This window comes from Aythya ferina (genome assembly GCF_964211825.1).
Source record: "Aythya ferina genome assembly, chromosome: 4".
In the NCBI taxonomy this organism is placed as follows: Eukaryota; Metazoa; Chordata; class Aves; order Anseriformes; family Anatidae; genus Aythya; species Aythya ferina.
The window spans coordinates 69,720,666-69,748,471 of record NC_140300.1 but is presented as its reverse complement, the minus strand read 5'-3'; the positions used below and the strand labels follow the sequence as shown (position 1 = coordinate 69,748,471).

Genomic DNA, 27,806 nt, shown 5'->3' with positions numbered 1-27,806 from the left:
GCACTGGGAGTCTGATCCTGGCCTGTTGAAATCAATGGCAAATTTCCCATTACTTGCAGTAGTGCAAGATCAAGCTCCGAGTTGGTACGGTACGTACAAGCCTAAGGCATTGGGGAAGCCACGGATTCAGGGTCGCAAAAGCTCAGGTGCCCATTTCAAAACCAGCTGCTGGAGGAATCGGATGCAGTGCTGAAAACCTTCCTGCACATGTCGGAGTTCTCTTGATGGAGAGGGTACTCACAACCCGCCAACGGCTCTGCTGTCCCTTTCCTGGCGGTGTACCGTCTGCCAGATGGTAGACTTTCATACTTGGTCACGGAATGCCTGTAAAGGTACAATGTGGTGGTCTGGTGTTAACAAATTTATGCAAAACTGTGCCCTGTAGGTGAGGCTGCTGAAGACAAACACTTTACATAGGTGTTTACACTGCCACAATGCGTAGGTATAATCAGACTATGTTTTAGCCTCAAGAGAGTAACAGATACTTAACAGAATCTTAAGATTTCCTCGAGATCCTCAAGTTCTTTAATTCCTCTCAGGATTACCACCTTTTGGATCAGAAAAGACTGAATGGAAATCTGGCACCGGCTCTGCAAGTGTTATTGCCTTTAGGTCTTAGCAAATAGGGATTAGGAAGGAATAATAAACCAGGCTTCTCACATGGCTAATGCAGTTAATACTCTTTGGCTACTGGAAAGCATCTTTTACCTTATCGTCCAGTTGTTTAGATCTCAGGAATGCTGATGCCTTAATAAAATACGGCAGCACACATAACAGTTGCAGCAACTACACACAACAGGTACCTGTATCAACTACAGTAAATAACAGATCATGAGGAAATCTTTCAAGTTCAGCTGGGTTATGGCTATGCACTTCCTCTCACACTAGTGGAACAGACAACTACAGCCGGCAGAGTTTCGGATCACCACCAGAACTGACCACATGCTCAGGACGAGTCTCCTGCCACATCAGTCAGTTGACTCGTAAAACCAAATTAGAAAACTGGACAAAAGTGCAGAGTCAGAGCAAATTCACTGATCTTCTGAACCTCAGGGGTGAGGGATGTGGAAAAATGGGTTAGCAAGAGGCTGCTTGGTGTGCATGACAGCTTGCTCTGCACCTGCTTGTGTTAGGGTGAAATTTGGCCTCTGTTGTTAATCTCTCCTGGCTGTGAGCACCAGAAGTTCCAGACAGAGCAGATGGCTGGAAGGACACCTCGTAGGCTGTGTACTCTTCATCCTTACCTAAACGGAGACTCGACTCTGTCCATCTGCATACAGACTAAAAATGGGTACTGTGAAAACTGCACAGTGGAGATGAAGTCCAATGTTGTTTCTACTTCCAAAGTGGTTTCCATGCCAGTTTTTATAAAGAAGGAATCCACCTCTGTGTTACCAGATACAAACATGGCTACCCTGCAAATAGAGGTATTACAATTAGTTCAAAACATATCAAGAAACAGAGAAATAAATTATATACATTCCTAGCATCCATTTATTAAATCTGCCCCCAAAGGAGCCCGTTTTTCAGCTAAAGGTATATAAATTCTGAAGAAACCAGGAAGAACTGGTATTTCCCAGGTGGAAATGAAAAGAGAACAACCAATGTTCTCCCATACATGTAACTGTTCTTCAATTTTAGCTCAAATACAAGGTCTTTTATATTTAAATTCTTCTCATTGGGACTACCAGGGCCCAGGAGCCTGAGCTGTCTAAAGCTACAGTACACACAGGGGGTATCTCACTTGTTCTTGACGTTGGTTTTGGACTCCCTGTACCACAGGCTGAACTCCATCCCTCCTGAGATGTCGATGGCCAGGCCGCCTTGGAAGTCCGCGCTGGCCCTCGGCCCGGACTGCAGCTGAAACTCCTGGAGCCAAAAGGAAGCACAGGGACACCCCCGTTACTGCCTGCAGACCTCGGTGGTTTCCATACTCCCATCTGCACTGCTGTCAGCAGGCTCTGCTGGCAGGCCAGCACAGTCAGAGTCAACTCCTCTCTGGAGCACCAGCATCAGTGCGATGAGCTGCTGCTTCTTCAGCACACCCAAAAGTAGCACAAAGTACATTTTTAGTGGCTGGCCAGCCAAGCCCATAAGCTAACGCACCTTAATTGCCACAGGTATTTTGCATTTAATGCATTTTCCATCAAACATCAAGCACGCTCACGGCTTCTTGAAACCTCTGTGGCTCTGTATGATTACTTCACCTTTTCGGGTCTGAAACAGTATTTGAAGCAATCTCTTTGGTAGGGCCAACACAGCAGTCAGCTGCTGCTGAAGTGGGCTTGAGATTTAACTCAAGGATGCCGTGGGCTGGCCACAGCTTACAAACCCAGCACATCCCCAGCAAGCGTGGATGCCGTGTGCTCTGCTTTCTTATTTTCACCCAGGAAAAAACTCATGGGTTGGGAGTGTTGTCCTTCCAATATCAAGGTTTTTTTTTCTACTGACTGCAATGGGGGAAGGAATACTTTCTGAGCTAACTAAAAAATACATGTTGGTCTGTTTAGCTGTGGAGATAAACACCTATTTTACTTTATTTTACTTTGCTTTTAATTGGGACTGAATTGGTCAGTTGTTTTTAATGACTGACAAGGTAACAGTATACATTCTAGCAGAGACATGTATACACAACCAGAGGGGAGGATATTTTTAAATGTATTGTCAAATTGCACCCAAGAATATCAGAGTATGATTGGTGTGCGATGGCTGCACACTTCTAGGCTTTAAAGGCTACCTAGAGTGAAGTCAAGTTTGTCACTGAAACTGGCAGAGAATCTAAGGAGTGCTTGTCTTGTGTTTTACTAGCTCATCTATTTCCTTATTTAGAGCTCAGTCCTGTCCTTCATCTCATGTGCAAATCCAGTCCAGGCTAATGGGAGGTGTAGATCACAGGGACCCAGCCTTCTCAGGAGCAGTATTTTCCTTTCCCTTCCTATTTTAAGCTTTGTGTGTCAGTTGCAGTGGAAAGTGTGATCTGAAATATTGGAATCATTAGCTGCTATTTGACATGCTGACATGTGGTCTGCTTCAACAAAAACAGCTTCTTTATGTGTTGCACAGATAGTGCTACTATAAAGCAACGCAGAGACTGCTGGAAAAGGCACTCCTTTGGGACCTGGCTATCTTCCACTGGGGCCTGGCTTTCAAATGGTTTCTCTGACCTATTAATAAAGTATTTAATTTCTCTGTGCCTCTGGCAGGTGCGTTGCCTAGGAGAAATATTAACACTACTGAACTTTAACGCAGGTGACTTTAGAGTCTCAAGAACAGTTTTATGAGAGTTGTTTATTTTATAGAGGCAATTATAGATTCTGGACTGTTATTCTTAGCCCTCAAACAGCACTGTGAGAACTGGCAATGGCTGTGAAACATACTCTGACTTCAGTTTGCGAGGTTAGGGGAGAAAAGATGTTAAAGAGAGTGGGTTGGGAGCATAGGGTTCAGCAGCAATACTATTAACTTGGAAATCACCTCTCTCTGAAATGTGCCTGTCAGGATTACTGCTGTTGTAAAGTTAATGAAAGGAAGCGATTTGCCAGGGGAGGTTATTTGGTGGATTTGACAGCACTACAAGTATAAATCAGTTTCAGTCCTGCTGTGCAAAATGATCCTTATGAACATCAATGAGGGGGGTCAGAACTCCCAAGATTTAAAAATAGCTTTTCTCAAAATCAAGCTGTGCCAATGCAATGATTGCAAACCAAGCATTACATCAGCTCTTTTCTGACAATTCATTTTTAAGCTCATGTCTTGGCTTCCAAGCCATGCTTTGGGTGTTTGGTCTCGATTGCACTGTCTATATCTTATGCATGCTTTTCACCTGTTCTGAAATCAACATTGCGGTCAGCTGTGGCACACTGAGTTGTGGTATCAGATAGTGAGCAATGTTTCACATGCCTGGTATTCTTATTTGGAAGAAGAAAAATCTACATTTGTCTTTGTTGCCTTTTTCTGTGTTTGTTTGTGTTGTAAAGGGGCTTATGTTCCGAGCAAGACCTGGCCAAGCTGGCCAGGGAAAGCAGAGGTGGTACTCAACAATCAAGAAGCTGGTTTAATTATGGCTCTCTTGCACTGTTTTTCTTCAGTTTCAGTGTTATGCCACACACAGTTCCAGTCTAACAACGTTTTCTAGCTCAGTTGCAGTCACAGTTCAAGGATTTGACAGGTGGAAACATTTCTAATGAAGCTGAACTGGGTTATGTGTAAGTATCCAAACACTGCTGATGTTGCTGCTGACCTGTAATGTTGATGTAACACCAGTTTTAGAAAAATATGTTGTTTAAAAGCAGCTCAGCCTGAAGCTGTTTTCAACAGTGCTTTAAAGAGTTTTTGCCTTTGTGGTGCTAGAGGTAAGAACTACAAAAGGTAACAGCCTTTTGGGTTGTAAATACTCGCTTTTGGTGGTGTCCAAAGCTTGAATCCCAAAGAGCTTAAGCAGCAGCCGTGCTAGTGGTAACTCAAGAGAAAAAGCAGGGTGGGATCCCATCTAATCACAGCACTGTGCAGGCTTCCAGAGAGTCAGTGTCTGACTGAAAATGATACACCCTGATGCTGTTAAAAATGGCACCCAATCCCAGCACTGGTGTGCTCCAGACTTTTACGAGGTTCTCCAAAGATGAGGAGCAGAGAATCTGTTGGCTGGCAGAGCTCTCAGGGTGCTCGGCCAGCTGATTCTGCCAGGGTATGTACGGAGCTTGGTGCACGCACAGCAGTTGGAAATACTTAGTTCTGTAAACACGACGCTCGTACGATCATCTTTCTCATCTCTGCAGTTCGTTAAATAGCTCATGGTAAAGTTTTTGCCCACAATCTGCATGTGGAATTGTTGTTGGAATGAGCTTTACTTTGCCAATTTGTGCACTACCTGGGAAGCCCTCTAGGCTTATGATACCATTGTAAAGTGGCTGAGTTGGGTTCAGGATGGGGACAGCTGTTATGTTCAGGGTGTGTTTATGTGTAATTTCAATCAGAGTGGATTTTCTCATCATCTGCTTTTGCCAAGATTTAAAGGGGAATCAACAGCCCTCTGTCAGGTAAAAGAAGGTCATCCTTCTGCAATTTCGCCTATGAATGATATTGCCAACAACTGTCCTGAAGTCAAGCAGTTCTTTGAATACTCCAGTTCATGGAGTAAAATGCTGGCCCTGAACTTTAACATGTCTGGACATTTAGTCCTCCAATAAGATATTATGGTGTCAGTTATATTTGTGCATGAGTCTATATTTAAATATAAATTGAACTGCCATTAGGGGTGAAAATTGTATAACCCCCATTTTAATTCCTGTTTTAGCCTGGCTGTAAGCATGTGAATTTTGCTCCTCTTAGCATTGCTGTCTGCAGGTTAGTGATCTGAGAAAGGCTGAGTACCAGTGATTAATTCACTCACTACCTGACAGTTACTGCCTCATTGGATGTAAGGTCTCTGGACAACTTCTGAAGAGTAAAACTGAGGTGGTTATGTGGGACAGTACTGTCTTACAAGAAACTGTGGGAGAGGAGATAATAGTAATAGGAGTTTTCTATGGGAAGCTCAGTTGCATCGGTTTTATTCAGTGTTACTTTGTTTTCTAGAATGATATATGTTCTCACCATTGTCCTAGATAGCTTTTCATGTAGTTTCATTCTAGGTTCATACCTGTGACTTTTCTATTGTTCCTATAGTAAGAGAAGTTTATGGAGCATTGGTCAGATTTATCAACATTAGAAAAAGAGAAAATAAGATGTCCTATATGAGAGAGAGAGCATCTGCATTTAAGAGACAGAAGAAAAGTGTGCTACTAGTACCTGTGAGTAATCTGTCAGGAGGATAAGTCCTTTCACCACATTAATGGGATCTCCAGTTGCTGAGAGCATTTTAGACATCAAGTCACCATAGCCTTGGAAAAATGTAACTGGCCTGAGTTGGACATCGAACAAAATGGCTGACATGCCAGCAAAAGAGTCCAGGTTTTCCTCTCCTTCATCGGGAGTTGCAGCTATTATGGTCTCTAGACCTTGAGCTTCGATCACCACCTAAGAGGCAACAGTAATACAGAATCAATGAAAAAGCTCTGGCTGAACAAGGCTGTTAACAACCTTTCAAGTTTTCTTAATGTCTTAGAGCCTAAGTCTAATTTACTTAGTTGTAGGTGAAAAAGTATGAAGTTATGACTTAAGGGAACAAAGCAGAGCAACTAGAAATACTGAAATTAAAATAATCTCACAGCATGTTTTTTTTCACTTTAGATGAAGGCAGAATTTGCCAACAAGCCTGGTCTTAGTTTCTTTTTAATCACATTTTCCTTTATTTGTATGACTGTTTTCCGCAGACACTCAGGAGGAAACAAAAAAAAAAACAAAAAAGATTTTTGGTGCAATTTTTGTCCTGCAGAAACTTAGAAACTTAGGAGGATTATAGTATTGAAGGCACTTGCCAACATTCAGAAAATGCCAAAACAGAAGCATCTTGCTTAAATCTTTTTGATTCCTAGGTTTGAGCCAACCCTTGTACTTCCATCTACATTATACTCATATCATGGGACTTGATTTTACAAAATCACAAGGCTTTTACTAATTATATCATATAAAAATATAGGCTTTAACGAGAGACAGGATTTGGACACATCATATAGGACAAAACACCTGTCTTCTTGGTGAGGGCACACAAGAGCCTTATTGAATTGATTTAGAAGTTGCAAGAAGAACCCCACATCCTGGCTTAGATTTTTACTACCATGTAGCAGTTACCTGGCCGGCATGAAGTTGAGCATTTCTATCGAAAACTTGGATGTTCAAGTTACTTCTCCTTAAAATGCCAGAGCCTGAATAGAGGATGTCAAGGCTGTATGTGGATGATATATCAGGACCACCTTAATTAAAAAAGACAAAAGGTACCTGTGACTAAACTAGTGAATTAATCAAGTGTTTGGGAATACAAACAGGGTTATAAGGCAGTTTCCTGGTTACATACGTGTAATATAGCCAGAGTAGGCAGAGGAAGAGCCTGGCTTGGAGAAGCGCTCGTAGTTATGAGAACGCATGTCCTTCAGAACTCGCCGAACTGTTTTGCTGTGAGGTTTCAAAACAAACGAACAAACAAACAAAACAGAGAAACAGAAAAGTTATGGTGACAAATGTATTACCCTTCTACAGAAACATCAAATCTGAGGAAGTGTGAACTTCCCAGTAGGAAAGACGCTCTCATTTTTAAAATTAAACTTATGACTCTAAGCCTCCCCTAACCAGAGCTTCTTCTCCAATTTGAGCTACTTCTGCAGTAATAGTTAGAAAGGTAAGCAAAAAAAGGTCTTGGTGGAAAATTAATATTCTTGAGAAACAGAGACATTTTGGTTATTTTCTTTCTAGTACTGTGATGTTTAAATTTTTTCTTGATCATTGGTTCTTGAAAATCTAGAAGCAAGGGCCTTACTGAACTGACAGAATTTAGCTCAACAGAAGAAATTTCCTATAGTACTGCAGGTTGGACGCCTAATTCTCATTTGTACTTCTGAAAATATAACTAGCTATCAAATGAATGTCACAAATTTATGTCACAAATGCCCAAATTTATTCTGAAATATTGATACCTAAAAGTGGCACAAAGATCAGGCATCATCTTATACTGTCCTTAAATTTTACAGCAGTTCTCTAATAAGAATCTGTGTTTCTTCACATTTCTGCAGAGCAGTACAAAAGAACTGTATTTTTTCACAGTGAATTTAACGTACCTTGAAGGCATTTCGAACCGAATTATATCCTGGATCATGGAGAGCATGTACTTGTTCATTTCCAGAGGCAGCTCGCCTATGGAGAGCAGGATGTTTTTCACTTCCATGTAGGTTGGGTTACTGTTTAAGATGATAGCAGCTGCAGTGGTTCGCACTGTCTTTTCATGGACTTTACGATTCTGGTGGTATATCCTGTTCATTGTTTTCTTCACCTGGTCAGGAAATAGATTTATCAGTCAGTACTCATCTCGCATAGATGACTGGGCAAAGTACAGCTTGGAATCTCGTTTATAATGTCAGCTTAAGCTAGGCCCATAGCTAAGGCTAATGCATTAGGATATATTTTCAGCTCACTGTTCTTCATGGTCCTTTTGGAATGTAGGAGACATGTACCGCTCAGTGACCACATGGGGATGTGAGGAATCTGTTATGCTCTCTCAGCTGCAGTCCAAATACAGTCTTCCACACTGATTATGACAATGGGACTGTAAATAAATAGGAGTACTAGGATCAAAATACCGTGTCAGTGATAAGATCCCGAGAAAGATTCTCTTGACTGTTAAGGGAAGATGCACTAAAAAAAAATAAATTGCAATTTTCACTTTCTAAATAGTGCCTATGGTGGCCCCACAACCCTGAGACACATCTATAACACATCTTTGTTACTGATAAAGCCATGGAGAGCCACGTAACCCCAGTGACAGAATGGTCTCTGGTACATGCACTGCCAGAGCAGCACCCTGACATACCCAGCAGGTATGAAATGGGATGCAGGAAAACGCAGCCAAGGCAGGACTTCTGCTATTTTGTGCCTCATCTGTTAGCCTTGGAGACTGCAAGGCAAGATGCAGCTATTTCAACTTTCTGTTATATCATGTATTTTCCCTGACTATGTGAAAGCACAAGAAACAACAGGGGTTACACAGGTTTCCATGTTTCTAATGACTTCTGTACGTCACAGAGGAGAAAATGCTCTTGCAAATGGAGCTCCAGTTTGCCCTGCAGACTTGCCGGCCACCTTTAATAGCTGCATCTGACTCTGGAGACAAAGGTTAAGTACCATTGGCAGATTGTGAGCTGGGGATGCAGGAATGTATGGAGCTTTCTGGCTAGAACTAAAGTACATGTAATAAGGTTCTGATGAAAAAAAAATACTTGGGGGCATCTTGAAGAGTGGGATTGACAAATGTAATTAGTTTAGTTATATCTTGTTCAATATAGTCTCTCGCACCTCTTTTTTTGGGCAGTATCTATTCTTACCTCGTCGGTGAGGAAAGAGGGATCATATCTCTGGATGGCGGTGGCAGCAGTGTTGCTGATGTGCCCTTCTTCTGACTCGGCATACTTCAGAAGCAGTGGAATTGCTTCGGGAAGGAGTGCGTTCTTCAGTGCCAGCAAGTACATCTTCACATTGTCATCTTTCTTAGCCTTCTCCAGCCTATTTAGAATCAGCTTTTTGGCTTCCACAACAGCCTAAAGAAAATCAATTTAAGTGGTGGTCATAATTTTACACTCTCTCTCCTGAGAAACAGGAACAGCAGGGCTGGGTTCTAGTCCATTTTTGGTTCAGTGCAACATTACACAGAGCTAGTGAAAGTGCCCTTAGTAAACTGCATGTTGATGGCTTCCTTCAAACTACAACCTGTGTGGCCAGAGTGACATGTGGTCCCATAGACTTATCATTCACTTCACTGGGAAGATATCAAATTAAAGTATAAAGATGGCAAAATAGATGACATTTAAAAAAAAAACAAGTTTCTCTATTAAACAAAGGAGTTTATGGGCTTATTTTAAAACAGGTAGGAATATGCTGCCTGTGTCTCTCATGCTCTCCCAGTAACATCAGCAGGGTTCATTCACATGTGTTGCAGACCAGAATGTGGCCAGCAGTGAACAGCAAATACTCACTGGAAGCTTGCAGCCTTCTCTGTCGCACAGCTTTCTGATGAGCGCTCCCATGACAATGACGAGAGTTTCTCTGATTTCTTCATTTGCGATATCACCCTTGAACTTAGACTGCCAGGCAAAAGCAACACTGTTAGTCCTTCTGTCTAAATACGATGAACCACACGAACCCATGGGGGCTGAATGCCTTCATTTCCTGTGGACATTAGTGCACCACAAAGGTAGTGAACAGCCTGGGCTCAGGCTAAGCAGAGAACTGCTCTAGCATTATACATAAAAACTGAGTGCCATGTTTCACTTGAGCTACATTCAGTGTCTCAAGTAGTAGAACTAATTTTGTAGGTTTTTTTTTTTTTAAATAATATTATTTTGAAATAATATTATTGTGTTCAGTTCTGGGGACCCGATCATAAGAAGGACACCAACATATTAGAACGAGTCTAAAGGAGAGCCATGAAGATGATCAAAGGGCTGGAGCACCTCTCCTGTGAAAGCAGGCTGGGAGAGCTGAGGTTGTTCAGCCTGGAGAAGAGGATGCTCCAGGAAGACCTCATAGCAGCCTTCCAGGAAAAGGCCTCCAGGAAAGCTGGGAAGGAACTCTTTGTCAGGGAGTGGAGGGATAGGATAAGGGGGAATGGTTTTAAACTAAAAGAGCATAGATTCAGATTAGATATTAGGGAGAAATTCTTTACTCTTAGGGTGCTGAGGCAGTGGAACAGGTTGCCCAGAAAAGCTGTGGCTGACCCACCCCTGGAAGTGTTTAGGGCCAGGTTAGATGGGGCTTTGGGCAATGTGGCTTAGTGGGGGGTGTCACTGCCCATGGAAGAGGTTTTGGAATTAGTTGGTCTTTAAGATCACTTCCAACGCCCATCCTATGATTCTATGATAAAATTGTGTCAGGACTTTGATAAGGCTTTTCATCCTTAATTGTTTGGCTTGGAAGCATGTTTGTTTTCCATGTAGTAAATGTTGGTAACATTTTACAAAGTAAATAGAGCTGTGGTCTGGACCTGTGAATTTTGTGTGTTTCCAGGCGATATGCTCCTGGTACACTTAAAGGAGACCCTGGAAGGGGTAAGGAAGGGAAAATTGGAAGCATTGTATTGGTTTTGTCCTTTGACTTACAGTTAAAGATTTCAGCAGCATTTCACTGGGGTGAGAAGCAAATCCACAGGCATACAGGAATCTCTCCTGAAGGATGGAAGTACTTGCATCCTTAAAGTCCAGAAACTCCAGTATGGCTTCCAGTGACTCTGGGGTCTGAGCAGAAGTTACAGCATCCACTATCTGCGGACTACAAAGATGTGGAAATGAACATATTGTAATGAGCTTTCATTTTGTAATGGAAGTACTGAAGGCAGTTTGTTGCACTTAGAAAGAATGAAGCTACTGTGCTAACACATCTGTTTTTAGCAGGTAAGAGAGAATTATTCTTGTTGGCCAAAACTGTTTTTGAACACAGTTCAAAGTGAATTCTTCCATCTCAAAATAGCAGATGGACTCCAGAAAGTATTCATATCCATGGATAAAAATATTTGAATTTATGCAAATACAGGAAACAAAATGCATTCAAAAACACAGCTGTTTAGAGTGTCTTTAAGTTCACAGGTCAAGGCTGTAAGGAGAAAAAAAAAAAGTTTTACTTCTACAGAAGAGGTAGCAACTAGAGAAAAAAAGGTTTCTACACTACCTGAATTACTTGCAGGTTTATCTTTGTTGTTAACATCTGCTCTAATTTGCTTGAAAAATCCTGACTGTAAAGTGGAACTCAGAAATACTTTCCAACTCCCTAGTCTAGGTGCACATGCTGGTCATACCCAAACTCCGATCTAAGGACAACATCCAGTCATGAACCATCCCCTTCTCTGCTACATTTCCATTTGAAAGAAACCAATGGGCAAGTCAAAAACAAATCAGAGGATGTTTCAGAACAAGCAACGGTGATAAGAAACTCTGCCTAACCTACAAAACATGTTTGCTTTGCATTCTTGGTGGCTGAGTAATATGATGCAAATATATTTTATTACAAAACAAACAAACAAAACCCTCCTTTTTCCTGTAGACAGTAGTGAATACAGTTTTTGGATTGCTAGGACATCAGCAGTAGAACTGAATGTTTTCATGCTATTTAGCCTTTTGCAGGTTTAAGAAACTTAAACCTTTTGAAAGCATGTTCATGATGACTTACAGGAGTTCTTTCTTTTCACTTTTAATGATCTGCAGAATCTCCTCTTTTGTAGCTTTTCTGATGCTCTGAATGAAGGACAAAAAGTTTCTTGCTGCTTCAGCTTTGGAAAGTTTGTCGGGATGCATATATTCTTTGATGCTCTGCCAGTGTTCAGAAAGCTGCAAAATAATTCACATTATATCAAAACTCTCAGATCACGGTTTCGGTTCTCAAAATCACACTTGATAAATGCAGATATGTGGGCCAGCTATTGCTCAAATTAGCTGAAATCCAATACATTGCTAATCCTTTAGCTAACTATTATCTAATTTGTGATATCCCGGTCCACGTATCTTCACGACCTTTCTATCTCTCTCTTCCAGCTCTTTAGTATTTTCATAATAATGTACATTGCCTTAAGTACAATTTGTTTTGAAACAAAATGTAGTTATTTAGAAGGTCCTGTCACCTGAACAAGGTGAACTTCCTTGTCTTGCAAATTCACTGTGCTTTCTGGTGAATATGGTGTTTGTCTTCTGTTGCCATTTTCTTCTCAGTCAGATTTTTTTCAAGCGGGAGATGCAAAGTCCTCATTTCATGAATAAATCATAAATTCTCACAAGATGGTAATATTCTAAGTGGTTTGTGTGGAACAGGAGTAAATGACCTACAAGTAATTTGGATTTCTTACTCATAAAACCGCGTAAGATATACAGTTATTGCAGATTTGTGTTTATTGTACAAAAAGGTAGTTAAGAAGGTATTAGAATAGGTACCAGCTTCTTCATTTGTCATTGCTATATTTACTCCCCATGCCATATTTCTGTCCAGAGTGAGCCAACATGGTTCCACAGTACCTGTATCTGTCCTTCCAGCTACGCTCCTATGAGAAGCTGGTGCAGGTATTTTGACCTTTCCTCTCTCACTTGCCTTTGCCTCTGTTATCTCAAATTATCAAGAACATTCCTTGGTGAAAACTCAGCTGTTCTCTGCAGGAGTGTTTACTGCAGTTTTCCTGAGTGGGAAATAACACTGGCACCCATTTGACCTTTACTAAAATACTTCCCCTGTTCATGGGTTTTGTATTAGGCAATAACACTTGAACCTGCCATCAAATAGAAGTATCATTCGACAGTACAGAGTGCAACCTCCATCAACTGTAACAAACAATAATTAGGCAACCATGATTGAGACATAGGATATTTCCTGGGGATTAATAGCCAGCTGGGAGGAGCTCATGTTCTGAGGCACAGATGGGTCTGTTAACCTCAACTGGTGATTAGTGCACCAAGGTCAGTGTGGCTATTATAAGCTGGAATTGGATAAACATATGGGCACTTTCTATTCCCACTATTGAAGTTGCACCATAGCCCAGCAAGAATTCTCTGACTTCTTTAATCCTTTTATTTTCTCCTTTGCAGAGCCCAGGTCTATGGGTTTAGCCCACACCCTAGGGACAAGTGAGGTAGGAGATGTGAACTGGAGCCATCACAAGCAAAAGAGAGTGGAGACCAAGTCTTCCTTGTTTGGGGGTGCTCTAAGCACTCAGCTGCTGCAAGGAGCAGCTGCCTTCTCCTGCAGTGATGATGACTTTAAAAAACAGCACCCGCAGCTGAATTTCCCTAGGGTTCTCGTTCTCCTGATGTGAATGTCAGGCTATTTGGATTGAACAGCCCAGAGATTCAGGCACAGATGCACGCACTGCCCCATGGCAACTCAGCCAAGTTCAGGCAGGAATTGGGTTCCCTCTCATTAGACCACAGCACTTCTGAGCTCTCTGGGAAAATCTGAGCCAAATTGAGTGGTCCTAAATCAAGCAAGACTTGGTTCTGACTGTCGGTGCCTGTCAGCTGCCTTACCAGCCTACACAAATGTCCCTCAGGTTAGGTGAGCCCAACCCATGAGTCCGTATGGCACACAAAGCTGTGTGGATTACTAGTGGCTTTCCTGCAGTGCTGCACCCAAACTCATCAGCCTGCCCTGAGTGGGGGCTGCCAGCTCCAGCACAGTGCTGTGAAATGCAGCTGGAGCTGGCTGCTGTGGGCAATCAGGATGTATCTGCTCCATCAGTGTGGGCTTGGCCAACATCTGGGTTGGTATTTAGTCCCTCATCACTCACTGCCTGCAAATCTTTCTCCTCCTCCTACTAAAAGTCATATCGAATAGATAAGGGAACACTTGCAATGCAAAGGTTGCTTGTTGTACATTAAGTACTTGAGCAGTGAGAGGCACCTTCTCCTGTCAACTACTGCATGGCTTGTCTTGTAGCTCTAGGCACACAGAGCCCAAAGCCAAAATTTTCAAAGGTTGTCTACACAAGAAAGAACAGAAACAGCTCCATTTCAGGAGGGGCAAGCACCTGTTTCTGTAGGAACTGTGAGTAAAGAAAAACTGTAGGAGCCATAAGCTCTTCTGAAAAGAGCATGCTTCATGTTGACGTGCAAACACAGAAAGCTAGGTCTAAATTTAAATGTAGATGTTGGCCACAACCTCACAGAAGCTCATACTGCCACCTGTGAAAGGGGGCTGATAATGGTTATTTTACCAAATTCGTAAAGCTAGAGACAGGACTTGTTACGATTTGAAAAGGGTTTTGAAAACATAAAAATGTACAGCACACCATGTCAGCATGGCATTAATGTATACTATGATATATAAGTACCAAATGTTATGTTGCTGCTTTGGATACAGAGTTCTGTTTATAGACCCCATCTTTTCATAGCAGTTACTGTAAAATACAGTGAGAAAGCAGCACTTCATTCTCATCGTGCCATTAGGTTTATAGCTCAGTCCCCAGGCACAGCTCTGGAATTGTACCCTATGTTTGTTATCTCGGTCTGGAAATTATCTCCATAACCATTATAAGAAACTCAGTTCCAAGTGACAAATTGGTCAGCACAAACCCCAGTGGGCAGAGTCTGGAGAAGAGCACCTGTCTCTGCTCTGTTTTAGACTCCTTGATGTTCCCTACTCAGAACTGCTTCAGCACGCATACAACATAAATTCTAATTCATTTTCCCCAATATATTTTTTTAATCTTCTCTGCGGCTCTACATGCTTTAGACAAGATAAATTATTGCAGTGCAATGTTACTTCCAAATAGCTAGAACAATTTCCAAAATAGTAATGAATTCATGCTCATCAGAAATAGAGGATTCAAATTATATATGCTGAATAGAAGCCTTATCCTGCTTATCAGAAACTGACAGAGAATAATAGTCTTTAAAATAATATTCCCGTTCACTACTAAATTCGTTCTACAATGGTAATAGCATTAAAGCTGTTTGCTAACTATCAATATTGCAATTTATATTAGTGGATATGATGAATACTATCAGTAAAACAAAAGATGATGTATTTAAAGTAAGTTCTTACTGTACAAAGGTCTTAGTAGATGTTTTACATATGATTTTTAATTTTTTTTTTCCAGGAGGGGAGTGATGAGAAGAATATTGGACTTGCCAGTAATATTAAAGCACAATTTTATATTTATAAAATACTTATAGAGTCTTTTAAATAAAAGTCTTCCTTCATGGTCAAGCAGTTAGAACAGGCAGATATATTCTCACAATTCTTTTTCCTGCCTACTGAATGGCTATCTACCTTTAATTTCTAAGAGCAGTTCAGCTCCTCCATGACAGAGAATTGTTTATAAACACTGGTCATCCATCTTTGTGGTCATTACACACCCCATTAACCAGAGGATAGAAGTTTCTGCCAACTCAAGGTTGGTAAAGATGAGACAAAACAAAAGGGTGTCGCATTTCTGAGAAACACTGCACTTAATCTTTGAAAGACACCAAAAAGGTTGATACTTTTAGAGGTAGATCTTAAAACACCCTCATGTGGTGGAAAACCATTGCAGCATTACAGTACTGCTCCCTGTCCTGGGGCGTTAAACCTCTCCTAGTGGACTGCTTGGACAGAAACTTCTATTTCACTCTTCTTTTGCTCAGCTAACCAACCTGATGTCCAACAAGTCTGCGTTTACTTACCGAAGGACACTTTTTGCATTCGGATTTGACTGTCTCTGCTACCAGGGGCATGGACACGTAATTGGAGTCCAAAGTCTTGACAACACCAGCAGCTTGCTTCCCCGCGATCAGTCCAGGGCCAGCTTGTACTGACTTCAGTTCCAGTCTCTGCCTGTGCATCCATACATTGAAAACACCATTAGAACTCAAACATTTCGAAGAAATGCAAAAATCACGGGAAGAGGAAACAAAAAGAAACCCTCCACAGACAAAAAATACAGAACGAAGAATAACTAAAGTTCTTGGACTTGTTCTAAAATATTTAGATCATGGAAAGTCTACCGCTTTTTTAAGGTAATAGAAATATTTAACCCTGGTGGGATTACTGCTAGAGCAGCATGATATAAAATACCTCAGTAACAAACTTTACAAAGTATGGATCTATAGTGTCTGGTAAACAGCCCTCAGTAACCACAGACATTCTGAAAAGTTTCACATATTTGTTCATAAGAAGAACTGGAAATTGGGTTTTTGAATGTACTTTTTTTTTTTTTTTTTTTTTTAAACAGCATAATGTTAAGGAGATGCCTGAATCATTTTTCTTATATGAATATCACCGAGCTTTCAGTGTTTTACAGTCTGTCACAATGGTTTGGACAGATGCAGCTTTTTTAATTTCATTTCCTATGAGTGCCATTATTTATTATTTGCATCTATTATGGTAGAGCCATTAATCAACATTGGACTAGGTACCCTATGGATATGAAAGAGATCTAAATTCTACCTGAAGGGTTTAGTGTCTTAGATCTTATTGCTATAAGACATACATGTAACCTAACTTGAACCATGAGTTTCTGCTACCGTCAATAATGGTCAAATTGTCCAACTTACTTTGAAACTATTTTGGCATTTGTTTTTCGTCGGGAGTTCAGAAAGAAAACATAATTCTCTTCTGCCTTAATGGATTTAAAGAAACTGTCTTCCAGCACATAAATTGTGGCAGATGTGGCTTTGGTGCTGACATCCAAGATCTGAAAGTAATTAAAAAACAAACCAGAAGAAAGGCTGGTCAATAAACAACAATCTAGGAGATCTCATAGTTCCAAGTCACAGCAAAACTCATAAAAAATATAGTGAAATGAAGAAGGTGCACATGGGCTGACAACATCCCAGGCTAAGCCTGCAAACTAGGATCTCCCATATTTTCACAAATTCCCTCTATGAGAAGAGCCACTCACTTCTGCACCATGTGTTTCAAACTCAATACTTATGAGAAAGGGAAGTGTGGTGGAGAAGAAATTATGGAACAGGCTGTAGCTGAGAAAATGACTGGTAATTTAGTTGAAAATACATTTTAAATAAGATGGGAAGCTTTTCCAGGAAAGTCTCGTATAAATGAGATTGTCATGTTCACAACTGAGAAGCAAAACCAACCACCTTGCTTGATCTGCTTGTATATAAATTGAAGTCTTTATGGCAAGCGTGACAACCAGGAATTCAGTCATTGTCTTAAGTCATTTTATTAACAGAGCATGTGCTACCTTTGTACTTCTCTGAGCTGAGGAATGTCAGCTTCTGACACAGAGAATCCCAGTGCCTGCAGCATGTGTCCAGCTTGCACTCACTAGTAACCATTTAGAAGAACATTTATGAATAGTGAAGGATCATTAAGGCCATAGTAGGGCTTCAGGAACCTCTGCAGCATATCTCCTACATCACACCTATTCATAGGGAAGCCTTTATTTCCTACTCAAACCCTACATGGCTCCACCCAGGAGTCAGGATTTTGCTCAGCATTTATTGTGTACACTGAATGCTGTGACTTAGAAGCTGAGAAAAAGGTAACAGTTGTCACTATTTGTTCAAAGTGATGTGAATTAATTTGCTGGACCTGATGTCAGCTGAGACAAGGTGGTTTGCACAAGAGAATCCATTTCCTGTTCTCCCTGTGGGTACCACATATGAAATTTGTACTAGTAATACTGTAAATGCACATGTGGAATTTGCTTTATGCAATGCCAGAAAGACCTTTTGAGAAAATGACTAATAACTCATAAGGCTATATTTTAAACAGGCAGAACAGATTTTACCTTGTAGAAGAAATCATACCTTGTTGTGGCTGGTAAATCCCGTTTTTTCTATTTCACAGGAGTCCAGGGCTTTTATTTTAGTCACTTGATCTTGCCGCACCTGGTAAGTAGTATTGCATTTCCCAGATATGTCCACCTTGAAAAATAAGAATTAGATTAAGACTATTTCTTGAATTTATCTTTTGGACCCCAGAACACCTTCCAAAGGTGAGCCATATTCTCCACTGTTGACAGCTTGTACATGACGTGCTGTGCTGTTTGTGTTTGGGTTTATTTATCAGTTTTGAGGGTAAAGAGAGACTACTGCTTTATTTTTCCTTGTATTGGTGTTTCTAAATACCTGTCTTAGACAGTCAGGGGTACTTTGCATTATATGGCTATGAAGGAAAGTAACAAAGTTTATTTAAACAAAAAAGTTCGAGAACAACTGGCAGGTGGTACTAAACTTAAGAATTTGCATTAAATTCCAGCTTTGCTCATGCTGACAGATGCAGAAGTTTAACTACGTAATGCAGGTTAAATAGTTGTGGATAAACCATTGCCAACTTTTTGTGGATACTTGGTTTGATTTAAAATGGTTTTATCCATTGAATTGAACTTAGGAATCAAATGAATTTAAACATCAGTATTATCTCTTTTATACTGATGTGGTTTGTGTTGGTTTATTTCCAGATCCTCCTGAATTGATTAAAGTACTTTAAATCAAATGAATTTCACCAATTCTTTAAATTAATTGCAACATGACTTGTGTCAACAGATATTCAGAAGATCGTCCTTTCACCCCCAACACCAAACACAATCCAGGGGCTGATTTCTGCCCCTCTTTGTTCTCTCTGAAGCCAGCAGGAGCCACAGCCCTGCCTTTTAGATCAGACTGGGCTCTGCCTGTTTCTCTGATGATGGTTATCTTGCCAGATATAGCATCATACCTCACGAGAAGTACCAGAGTGCAGCTGTAGCTGGAAAAGGCTAGCCAGACCTCTCTTAAGATTTTGAGTAAAAGCATGTTCATTTTGATATGAGTAGAAGTTTTGGACCTGTAGGAATGAAAAACAAGTATGTAACAAATGTGGTTAAAGGAGAGAGAGCAAATGTGGATCCCTTCCATAAAATCCCCTTTCCTTTTTCTGTTCAGGAAGCTGAATTTGGACCTGTTGTCCTTATTTAAGCAAACTACAGATGCTGGAGAGCCTCCTGATGCGACTACAAAGATTTGTTAAGCAGCTGTACCTAAGGACTGTTTCAGTGTGGTGAGCATCTTTCCTGCCTGCTAATTGAGAACTTAGAAGTAAAATGAAAAAATTTGCATGATTTCACACGTGACTTCTTTTCCTGCATAATCTTCAAATAATCCCAGCCCACGTGCACATAATATCTGTTGCACTTTAATCACAGGTTACAAAAACTAGAATGAATCATAGATAAATCACTGAATGACTTAAACGTGTCAAACATATCACAACCTTTGAACTTCATGGGGCAATTGTTGTGCTTCAGCCTCTCCTCTGGCAACAGAAGACTTTGCACCTCCACCTGGCATTCAAGGTGCTTTAAAGATGCATTTTTTTTCAGAAACCGTAAGTCAAATCAGCGTGTTATCTTGGGGCAACCCTGGAAAGTGAACTCACTGTGCCAGGGGTAAAAGTATCAAAGCGCAGAGAAATCATAAAAGGAGAGTATAGACCCTATTACCTGAGAAAAAGCCCAAGTTTTTAATACTACATCTCAGTCTTAGCATGTGAACTGCTTCTGCCAGCATATTTGCAACGTACTGGGAGCAGATGTATTTTGACTGTGTTCCTCTGACACCCCAGCCCTCCTTCAGGGATGTGTACAGTTGGGAGCCAGTGCTGTCCCGTTTCTTTTTCTGTTGTGTAAAGCTGATGACAAGGCTGAGTCTGAAAGTTACTGAGTAGACCTGATAGCAGCTGCAAAGCAGTAGGCTGAGCTGGCGGCCAGGGTATGTGCTCAGTGCCTATTTACAGCAGGAGGTAAAGATTCTGCTGGGATAGGGTGTCACAGCCCTTGCTCTGCTCTGCAGAAGAGAAAAGAGAGCACGACCTTCAACCTTCCTCCTTTCTCACTGCCCCTCTGCCCATGTCCCACCTGCTCGGGCAGCAGGAGGGAGAGCAGAGCTGTTGGCTTAATGCTCCCAGCCACAAGCAATGGGAGGGTGGAGGAGCATGGAGAGGAGGCAAGAGGAGCTGCTGCTCAAACCTTGCTGCTCCTGGCCCAGAGTGCAAGGAGACAAAGGAGCAGCTCCACAGAAAAAATAAAAAAAATTAAAAAATAAAAATAAATAAAATAAAAAATAAAAAACAAGGAGTTGGATTTGCTTCATTCCCTTTCCAAGCAAGGCTGAGATGCTGAGAGCTACAAATGGACATCTGTGCTCCTACACAGAGAGACTGCTTCAGTGATCTTTCAGAGCAGGCTGCAAAACCAGGGCACCAGCCAAGCCATGCTTGCACACAGCCCCTTTTCTTCTCATTTTTGGTGACAGTTTTTCACCATCACGCTCATTAATTTGGGACTATTGAAACTGTAACAGGTGACACTGAAGTCAATAAGCAAGCCAGAGAGGTGGGTAAAGCAGATACGCTAAAACATCTGTTAGGGGTTTAGAGATTAACACTGCTCCTCATAGACTTGGTATAACTCCCTCCTGACAAATTGTATTGCTCTTTCTGTCTTCAGACCTTGGATAAAATCCTGGCCTCACTGAATTCAACAGAAAAAATCTTACACAGCAACTGTGCATTTATCTGCATAGGTACCCAAATGTTTGTGGCCAAGATGCTGTTTACTTACATCTATACAGTGTCCTCAGGCCACAAGGGGCTTGGGCTGGACGGGCCCCTTGTACAGCTAAATTACAGCCTGCTCCAAGCTACTGTCTTTTGTACAGAAAGATAGGACACAGTGACATATCGAGAACACTGAGAAGATAGTGAATTGCTAAATTCTCCAAGTCTGTAATTAAAGATTTGCCTCAGGTGTCCTCAGAGACCGAGTGTAAATTTTGAAAAACGGGGTCTTACTTTTCCACGGGCTAACTCAAGCACCATGGGCTGCTGTAATGCTGCCAGATATTCTTTCCCGATGATCTTCTCTGTGTTTTTTCCTTTGAAGATGTTTTTAGCGTCTGGACGTTCATTCACATTTTCAACTTGGACATTTTTTATCTAGCAAAGAAAAAGCAGAGAAAATTCAGTCTGATATTGCCCTGGGGTAGGCTGGGGTAGACTAAATCTCCTTGAACCCAAGTACCAATACGAGTCTCTGGCAAATGTCATTTTTTTTCAAAATGTTCAATTTTTTTTTCAAAATGTTCATTTTTTTTTTCTTCAAAATTTCTAGTAAATGTCATTTTTCCCCATTTTTTTGTCGTATTTGTGGCTAGAACTGAGGACTTCAACCTATTGCTCCTCTCATAGGTGCTTCCATGAAAGTTTTTTGAAGCTAAATAACCCGTATGAAGCAATTTCAAAATACAGAAGATATTTTGAAGGTCTGGCTTGGGATGTTAGATACATTCTTGTGAAGTTTTATTCTACAGGAAACAGCTAATTGAAGAAGCCATTTTTAGTTGACGAGACTATGGCAGAATAAAAGATTTAGCTTATCTTCCGAAAACAAGTACTTCAAGATAAGATTAGCAATTAGATAAATGCAGAAAAGGTCGGGCATGTTGTAAGTTGGGCGATGGCATTAATTACCATAACTTTCACCAACTGGTCATCATCATTTTCAGGATTTCTCCACAAGAGGTTGACATCCACATCAGAAGAAATCCGGTAGCCTGCACTTTTCTTCAGGGATGCTTTAGCCCGATCAACGTAGACTTCAGCAGTGTAAGTAAATGTATATATTTTGTCATTACTTAAGCTTGGTCCTGTAGTGTGCCCTGTTTGGAAAGCAAAAACAAGGTTGTCTTAGACATGACTAACACAATTTGTCATTCTCTCTAAAAAACACCTTTAGAAAAATTAAAAATGCAGTTGCCAGCAAAAGATTATGGACTGAACTTCCTCCCCTTGCTTACAGAGGCTGTCCTACTGGAGCAGTTGTTTTTTAATATCTGTTTAAGTTGACACTAATCTCATATATACAAGGTATGAATGCTAAAACAAAAATCATTTGTTTTAGCTCTACACTTAAATATACAAATAGAAGAGAGTCAAAATCTTTCCTTTGGCTATGTTATCACTAGAAATGAATACATGATTTTGATGATTTGATTTGCAAATCAAAATATTGTAATTAATCATGCAATGTGTGCGCGTAGCAATTTGAAATATACTGAAACCATTTGCTGGAGCCAATGGAAATTGCTCTCTGCACCTCTTGCACATTTATTGGGAACCTTTTCACTGAGAGCCTTGCCCAGGAGTGACATGAACATAATGAAGACACAGAGAAAATATAGATGCAGTAATTAAAGTAATTAGATGCAGTAATTAAGCTCTTGTTCTACAAACTAAATGACTGTCCCTGTAGCTATGCTTCTTCTGTGAACTGATGTGTTTTAAGGGATATAAAAAGACAAAATCTAGCTTAAATGAAGCTTGCACACCTAATTTACAGTGACATTTCCATCTACATTAGGAACAAACTGGAGATGCTGCTCCCTAGGGATTCAGTTTCAGTGCTGTTTGTGTAAAAAGTATCTGTAGTACACAAATGGCTTATTTTTCTTTTCCTTTGCAGAATGACCTAGGGTGCCCTATGTCCACATCCTTTCCTGTCTTTTCTTTCTCTGCTTTCATGCACAGCTCTGGGGGGAACGTGTAGTACTACGACACCAGCCTCAGGCACAGGGATTAAGATCATGCCCCTAAAATATGGCTAAGGAAAAACAGTTTCTTCTTGAACCCCCTTAAGGACTGTGTTATATGGGATATACGTGGCATCCCTTTCCACTGTTTCCAAGGGCTTCCCTCCCGTGCTCTGGATGGCTACAAAGGTCTCTTCCACACAAGACAAACTGATGAACTCAGTTTGCAGAGGGAAGGGAAGAGAAGGGAAGGGAAGGGAGGAGAAGCTGGCTGTACACACAGTGCTGTTACATCCGCAGAGTAAACACACATGCAGTGAGTGACCTTAGGTGCTGTCTGTAAGTGTCACAGGGCTAGCCTCTTGCACCCAAATGCTGCTTTGCTGAAACCAGCAGGGAGTTCCTACTTTTTAGGTATGAAGCAGAAACAAACAAAAAAAAAAATCACAACAGAATTAATCTAAGAAAAGAGAAGTCCTTAGGGAGATGCATCTCAGCCTAAGTGCAGAAAAAAAAGAAAAAAAAAAATAGAAAAAAGAAAAAAACAAGAAAACTACCGAAACATCTCAGATAAATTCTTAAGCATGCCGTAATGTAATCAGTGTGTTCAAAGTCCCTCACGGAGAATCAACAGGCTATCTTGATTCATATCATGTTCCTCGGTGTTTTATTTGACTCTGTTAAATACATTTCAAATCACTGCATTGGTAAAAAGGAAAAACAAAGTGTTTTCTTATTCAACTATCAGAAAAAAAATCCCATCTAATCCCAGTTAGGTGGGTAGTGCAGGGCCATCATGGCTGGGCAGATACATTCTGCAGTGCTCAAAGAACCCCAAAAATTGTGTTTTTTAAGTTTTGTTTTTTTTTTCTCCCCTGTTCACTTTGACGTCACAGCAGTATGTTAAGGTCAGCTTCGAAGAACCTTTCTCTCAGGAAAACAGCAGCCCCGCTGAGTCTGGCCTGCAAATTGTGAAAATTGGCACAGCTACAGAGAGGCAAACTGACTGAGGATTTACGCCAGCTGGAGATGTGGCACAGCAAGTTCAGCAGTCCCCGGGGAAGCAGCCTGTTTGTCTGTGGGACCTCAAAGCTATGGCAATTGATTTTTTTTGCAGGGACGCTAAAGCATCAAGGTTGGCATCGGGCTTTGCCAGTTTTGCATTTTGTGTGTGTGTCTGCTTAAAAAAAAAAAACAAAAGAAAAAAAGAGGTGTACAAACCTTCCTTCGGGTTGCTGTGCGTTTCCCAGCCCTTTCCCTTTGCCCCTTCCCCTCACACTCCTATCACCTTTGAAACCACGTTGCCTCTGAGAGCAGAGAGCACTGAGTCTGTGCCCAGGGATGAGGGGCACCTTTCAGGTACAGCCCTGCTTCCTTGCAGCAGCCCCGAGCAGGCTGCTTCCTGCTTCAAAATGTCCTTCATTCGCAGCAGAAATGGCAGCGCTGGTGGTTTAGCATTCACTGAGGTTTGGCAGGGGCCACCCGCTATGTGCTTTCTAAAGGCAGAGGATGACACAGCCCCATCTAAAGATAAAAGGTGGGGGCAAAGCATATCCAAGAAAAATGATCTGGGTGCTGAGAGACAGAAGTCTTAATTAGTTATGGGGGGTGGCGGTTCTTTTGCTCACGCTCTCTTTTCAATTAAAGGCAACTTTCACCTATCTTCTCCCTTCTCCCACAGTTCACCCCACAGATCTTTTTTTTCTTTCTGCAGCAGGTCCTTCCATCCTCCTCTCTTTCAGCAATTGCTTGTCCCCATATACACATACACTGTTCCCTCCTGAAGGAAAGAGATGAAGAAAAGACACGGGCAGGCGGCTTCTTGCCAGTGTCATGGAAGAGATGAGTAATTGCAAAGTATTTCTAGAAGCTAGAACACTCCTAGCTTCTGAAAGCTTTCACCGTTTCATATGTGGAAAACGTTGTTCCCTGGGCAGAAGAGGCTTTTAGTTGCAGGACTGGCCTCACTGAGAGCAAAGTGTGAGCCTGTGATGGATCATGGTAAGAGAGGAGGCAGGGATGAGGCAGTGCTGAAGGCAGCCCCAGGGAGTTAGCACTTAACCCGGTGGAAATGGGGAAGCCAAAAGAGACAATAGGATAGCACTGTCAGATTGAGAGGCAAGGAGGAAAATTATGCCTGAGGGACAAAGGCACAGGTTTCACTGCCCAGCACCAGCATTCCAAATAGCATTCCTAAATATTCATGCTATCTTTCATGAGGAAAACTCTGGTACTATCTCAGAAGGAATATTCCCATTCCTTTCTAATAGAAACCTTCCTTAAAAAAAAAAAAAAAAAAAAAAACAACCAAACAATTCCCCATACTGCCTTCACAGGCTCTTTCCTTTGTACCCAAGGCTGTGATCCTTGAGGCCATTTCCATTTCAGCTGATGGCAAACATCCCACTGCCGGAGAAGGGAGGAGGATCGGACATAAAGACCGCGTTCAGCCGCACTGTCTTAGGGTCAGAAGTGCATGCTTTCAAGGTGGAGTGCATAACACATGGTTTGACTCGTTACGTTAAGTGTCTGTCATTAAGGGTAACATGCCAATTCTATAATTAAATCATGATACTGTATAATACAGAAGGTTACACTGCATGGGTAGAGACAGCTGTCAAGTCCTGTGCCTTTTATTAATACATATGGCATGCACAGCATGCGTGTCTCTAACTACGAGCTGGCTCTACCTTCATAAATCATTTTTGCCACTGTTTCTGATACTGGATAGCTTCAAAAAAGCAAAAGCCAGCCATTTATTTGAAAATTGGAACTGCAGTAGGAAAGTGTCGTGTGTTGATCTTGCTGACTCAGAGCTACTAATTTCTTTAGCATTTGTAAAAGGAAGGTGGACTGATAGGCAAAACATCCTAATCCAAACTCTGTCACAGAGGCACCAAGTGGCCTTTGGGCCAGTAATTTAGCTCTCAGTCTCTCTGCACTAGAGATAGATGAGATCTTGCAGAGCTGAATGGGGGATAATCTAATGAGAAAATGCTTGCACAGCGCACTGGGGATGTAAAGTGACAAACAAAGAGCACTTCACATCAGTAAGTTTTGTTTCACTGACGTTATGGAGAAGCTGAGAAGAGCCGGCACCAGAAATGTGGCACACCAGTATCTAGCCACAAATGTTGCTTGGCAGTTTTATGAGAGCTTTCTGCTGCTAGAGGAACTGCCAGCAGGCTTCTTTGCTGTATAATTCCTGTCATGAGGCACACTGAGAGCACCTCTACCACCTTTTTAACAGTTTAAGTCAGGCCTGGGTGCTGCCCTGCTCCCCTTCCCTCCCTGCAGGGGACATCCACATTAAACTAAAAGAAGAGGTGTTGTCAAATGTTGCAAGACTGCTGCTCCTGTAAGTTTAATGTCAGATTGTCCACAAAGGGCCTCTTTTCCTTCCCTCAGTAGGCTGGCGCTGCTGAAGCGGGCAGTCTCCAGATTTGGTACCCTTGACCTTTGTGCAGGACACCTGAGTAAGGCCCCGCTCTTAAGGCCTGTGCAGACATCCAGGTTTTCATGCCTTATTGCAGATCAAGCTTCCAGCGAAATTAATGGGATGCTTGTTACTGACTTCAGTGGTAGCTGAGTCAACTGCTCAGAAAGAAACCTGGAGAGCCCGAAGCACTTCCTGGCTCTGATCCACCGCAGCACTTCTGTGTGTTTAACTTAATAGTCCCTCTCCAGCTGGTGCCCCCACAGCATGTCCTGACTAAGCAAGGTCAAGATCCCCGCTTTCCTGGCTCACACCGCCGGTCCTGTGCACCTGAAAACATCGTCTCTTCCCTTCACAGAGCTGACACGAATGTTACAAGCACCTAAACTTTTGTAATTAACCACTGCCTTTGGTATTACTCAGGCATGGCTGAGGAAAGATGTTCCTTTCTGATGCAAAGCATCCAGCTGTGCACGCCCGCTGGCCGTGCCATGGCTGACCTACCTTTAACAGAGGCCGAATACGTGGAAATGATGCAAAGGAACAGCACGGTTAGAAGAATCATGCTGGACTCCCCCGAGCTCCTGACTGCAGCATCAAGTGTGAAAGCCTCCAAGAAGCGAACTGCTGAGAGTGGAGCTGCGCTTGCAGAGGGAGCCGCCGCGCCGGCCGCCGTGTTTATCTAGATGTAGTAAAGGTCAGATTCCAAATTCCACACTCAGGTACTAAGTTCATGGAAGGACTTCCAGTTAATTATTAAGAGCTGAGGTAACTAGGGTTTTTTTTTACCCATTCTACTGATTGCCTCGGCTTTCAGTTTTGAATAGCAGTGCTGTGTGGCCACATTTCTAAGCAGTGGAGGCGGCCTCCAGGCCTGGCAGAACCAGAGCTCCCTCGTGTATCAACTCTGTGGGCAACCAGAGGAAGATGCTTGATAAGGGTCTGGGAGCAGTTACATGGGACTCTCTGTTAGCATCACTCACTCTCAGACACGTGGTCTGATTTTTTGGGTGGTCCTTTGGGGACCCAGGAGTTGGACTCGATCATCCTTGTGGGTCCTGTCCGATGTGTGATATCCTATGATATCACTGCAGCAACAGGTTAGAGACTGAAAAGATGAGACGAGCCAGCTGCTCCATCCCACCCTGGGGACTAAGAGCTGCTGTGCTCAGTCAGGCAACAGGGCAAACCACGTCCTCCTTTTTCCCCTTTCCTCACATTCACTTTATCTCCCAATAAGCCCCAGCCTGACTAACCCAAGCATTTTCCCATTTCCTCTGAGAGCAAACCCCAGCCCATCCCTCACTAAGCCATGCTGCCACGGGGCTTGTTAAGGAAACCCTTGGCCCTCAGATAACGGCGTGGCAGCGGGTTAACCCCCAATGCTCCTTGGCACAGCCTGCGTGCCAAAATCTGTGCGAGGGCACGCTCTCCCCAGCTAACAAAGCCTCCCTCACTCTGTGCAGGGAAAGATCTGCTCCTACGCATGTAGGGATAAGAGAGAGAACCGTGAGCCATCACCATGCTCTTTCTCTTCATTTTCAGAGGTTGTTTTAGCAATATATATATATATATATATATAACACAGACATATATATTTTCCTTCAACAAGCTAGGTCCTCTGAATAGCTCTTGGTCACAGAATAATTTTTCCACTATAGCCTGGAGTGCTACTTGCATCGTCGTCGCATTACAGCCTTAGGACTTTTGGCTGGCTGCTAGCTACTAATATCTCTAGTAAAACGGTG

The 27,806-nt window shown here is 41.9% G+C and overlaps 1 protein-coding gene across 1 annotated transcript; it reads right to left on the bottom strand.

Annotated features, from left to right (window-relative positions):
- MTTP (microsomal triglyceride transfer protein) lies at positions 1–26,723 on the bottom strand. Its single transcript, XM_084517160.1, has 18 exons — positions 26,563–26,723; positions 21,565–21,752; positions 20,887–21,030; positions 18,775–18,882; positions 17,865–17,981; positions 16,647–16,786; positions 15,777–15,927; positions 11,803–11,960; positions 10,740–10,908; positions 9,618–9,725; positions 8,970–9,182; positions 7,710–7,921; positions 6,953–7,050; positions 6,730–6,851; positions 5,788–6,015; positions 1,745–1,869; positions 1,245–1,415; positions 1–324 (listed from the first exon to the last, which is right to left on the bottom strand). The coding sequence occupies exons 1-18, from the start codon at positions 26,621–26,623 to the stop codon at positions 156–158; spliced, it is 2,682 nt and encodes an 893-aa protein (XP_084373286.1). The 5' UTR covers positions 26,624–26,723; the 3' UTR covers positions 1–155.
- Positions 26,724–27,806: the final 1,083 nt, after the last annotated feature.

Bases quoted from the DNA above. Each gene is read 5' to 3' on its own strand.
- MTTP (XM_084517160.1), bottom strand. From the start codon at position 26,623: ATGATTCTTCTAACCGTGCTGTTCCTTTGCATCATTTCCACGTATTCG. The intron at 11,961-15,776 runs GTAAGTAAACGC...ATTATTTTGCAG, and splicing joins AATGCAAAAAGTGTCCTTCG to CTTTCTGAACACTGGCAGAG. The intron at 9,183-9,617 runs GTGAGTATTTGC...GATTTTCTTTAG, and splicing joins GAGAAGGCTGCAAGCTTCCA to GCTGTTGTGGAAGCCAAAAA.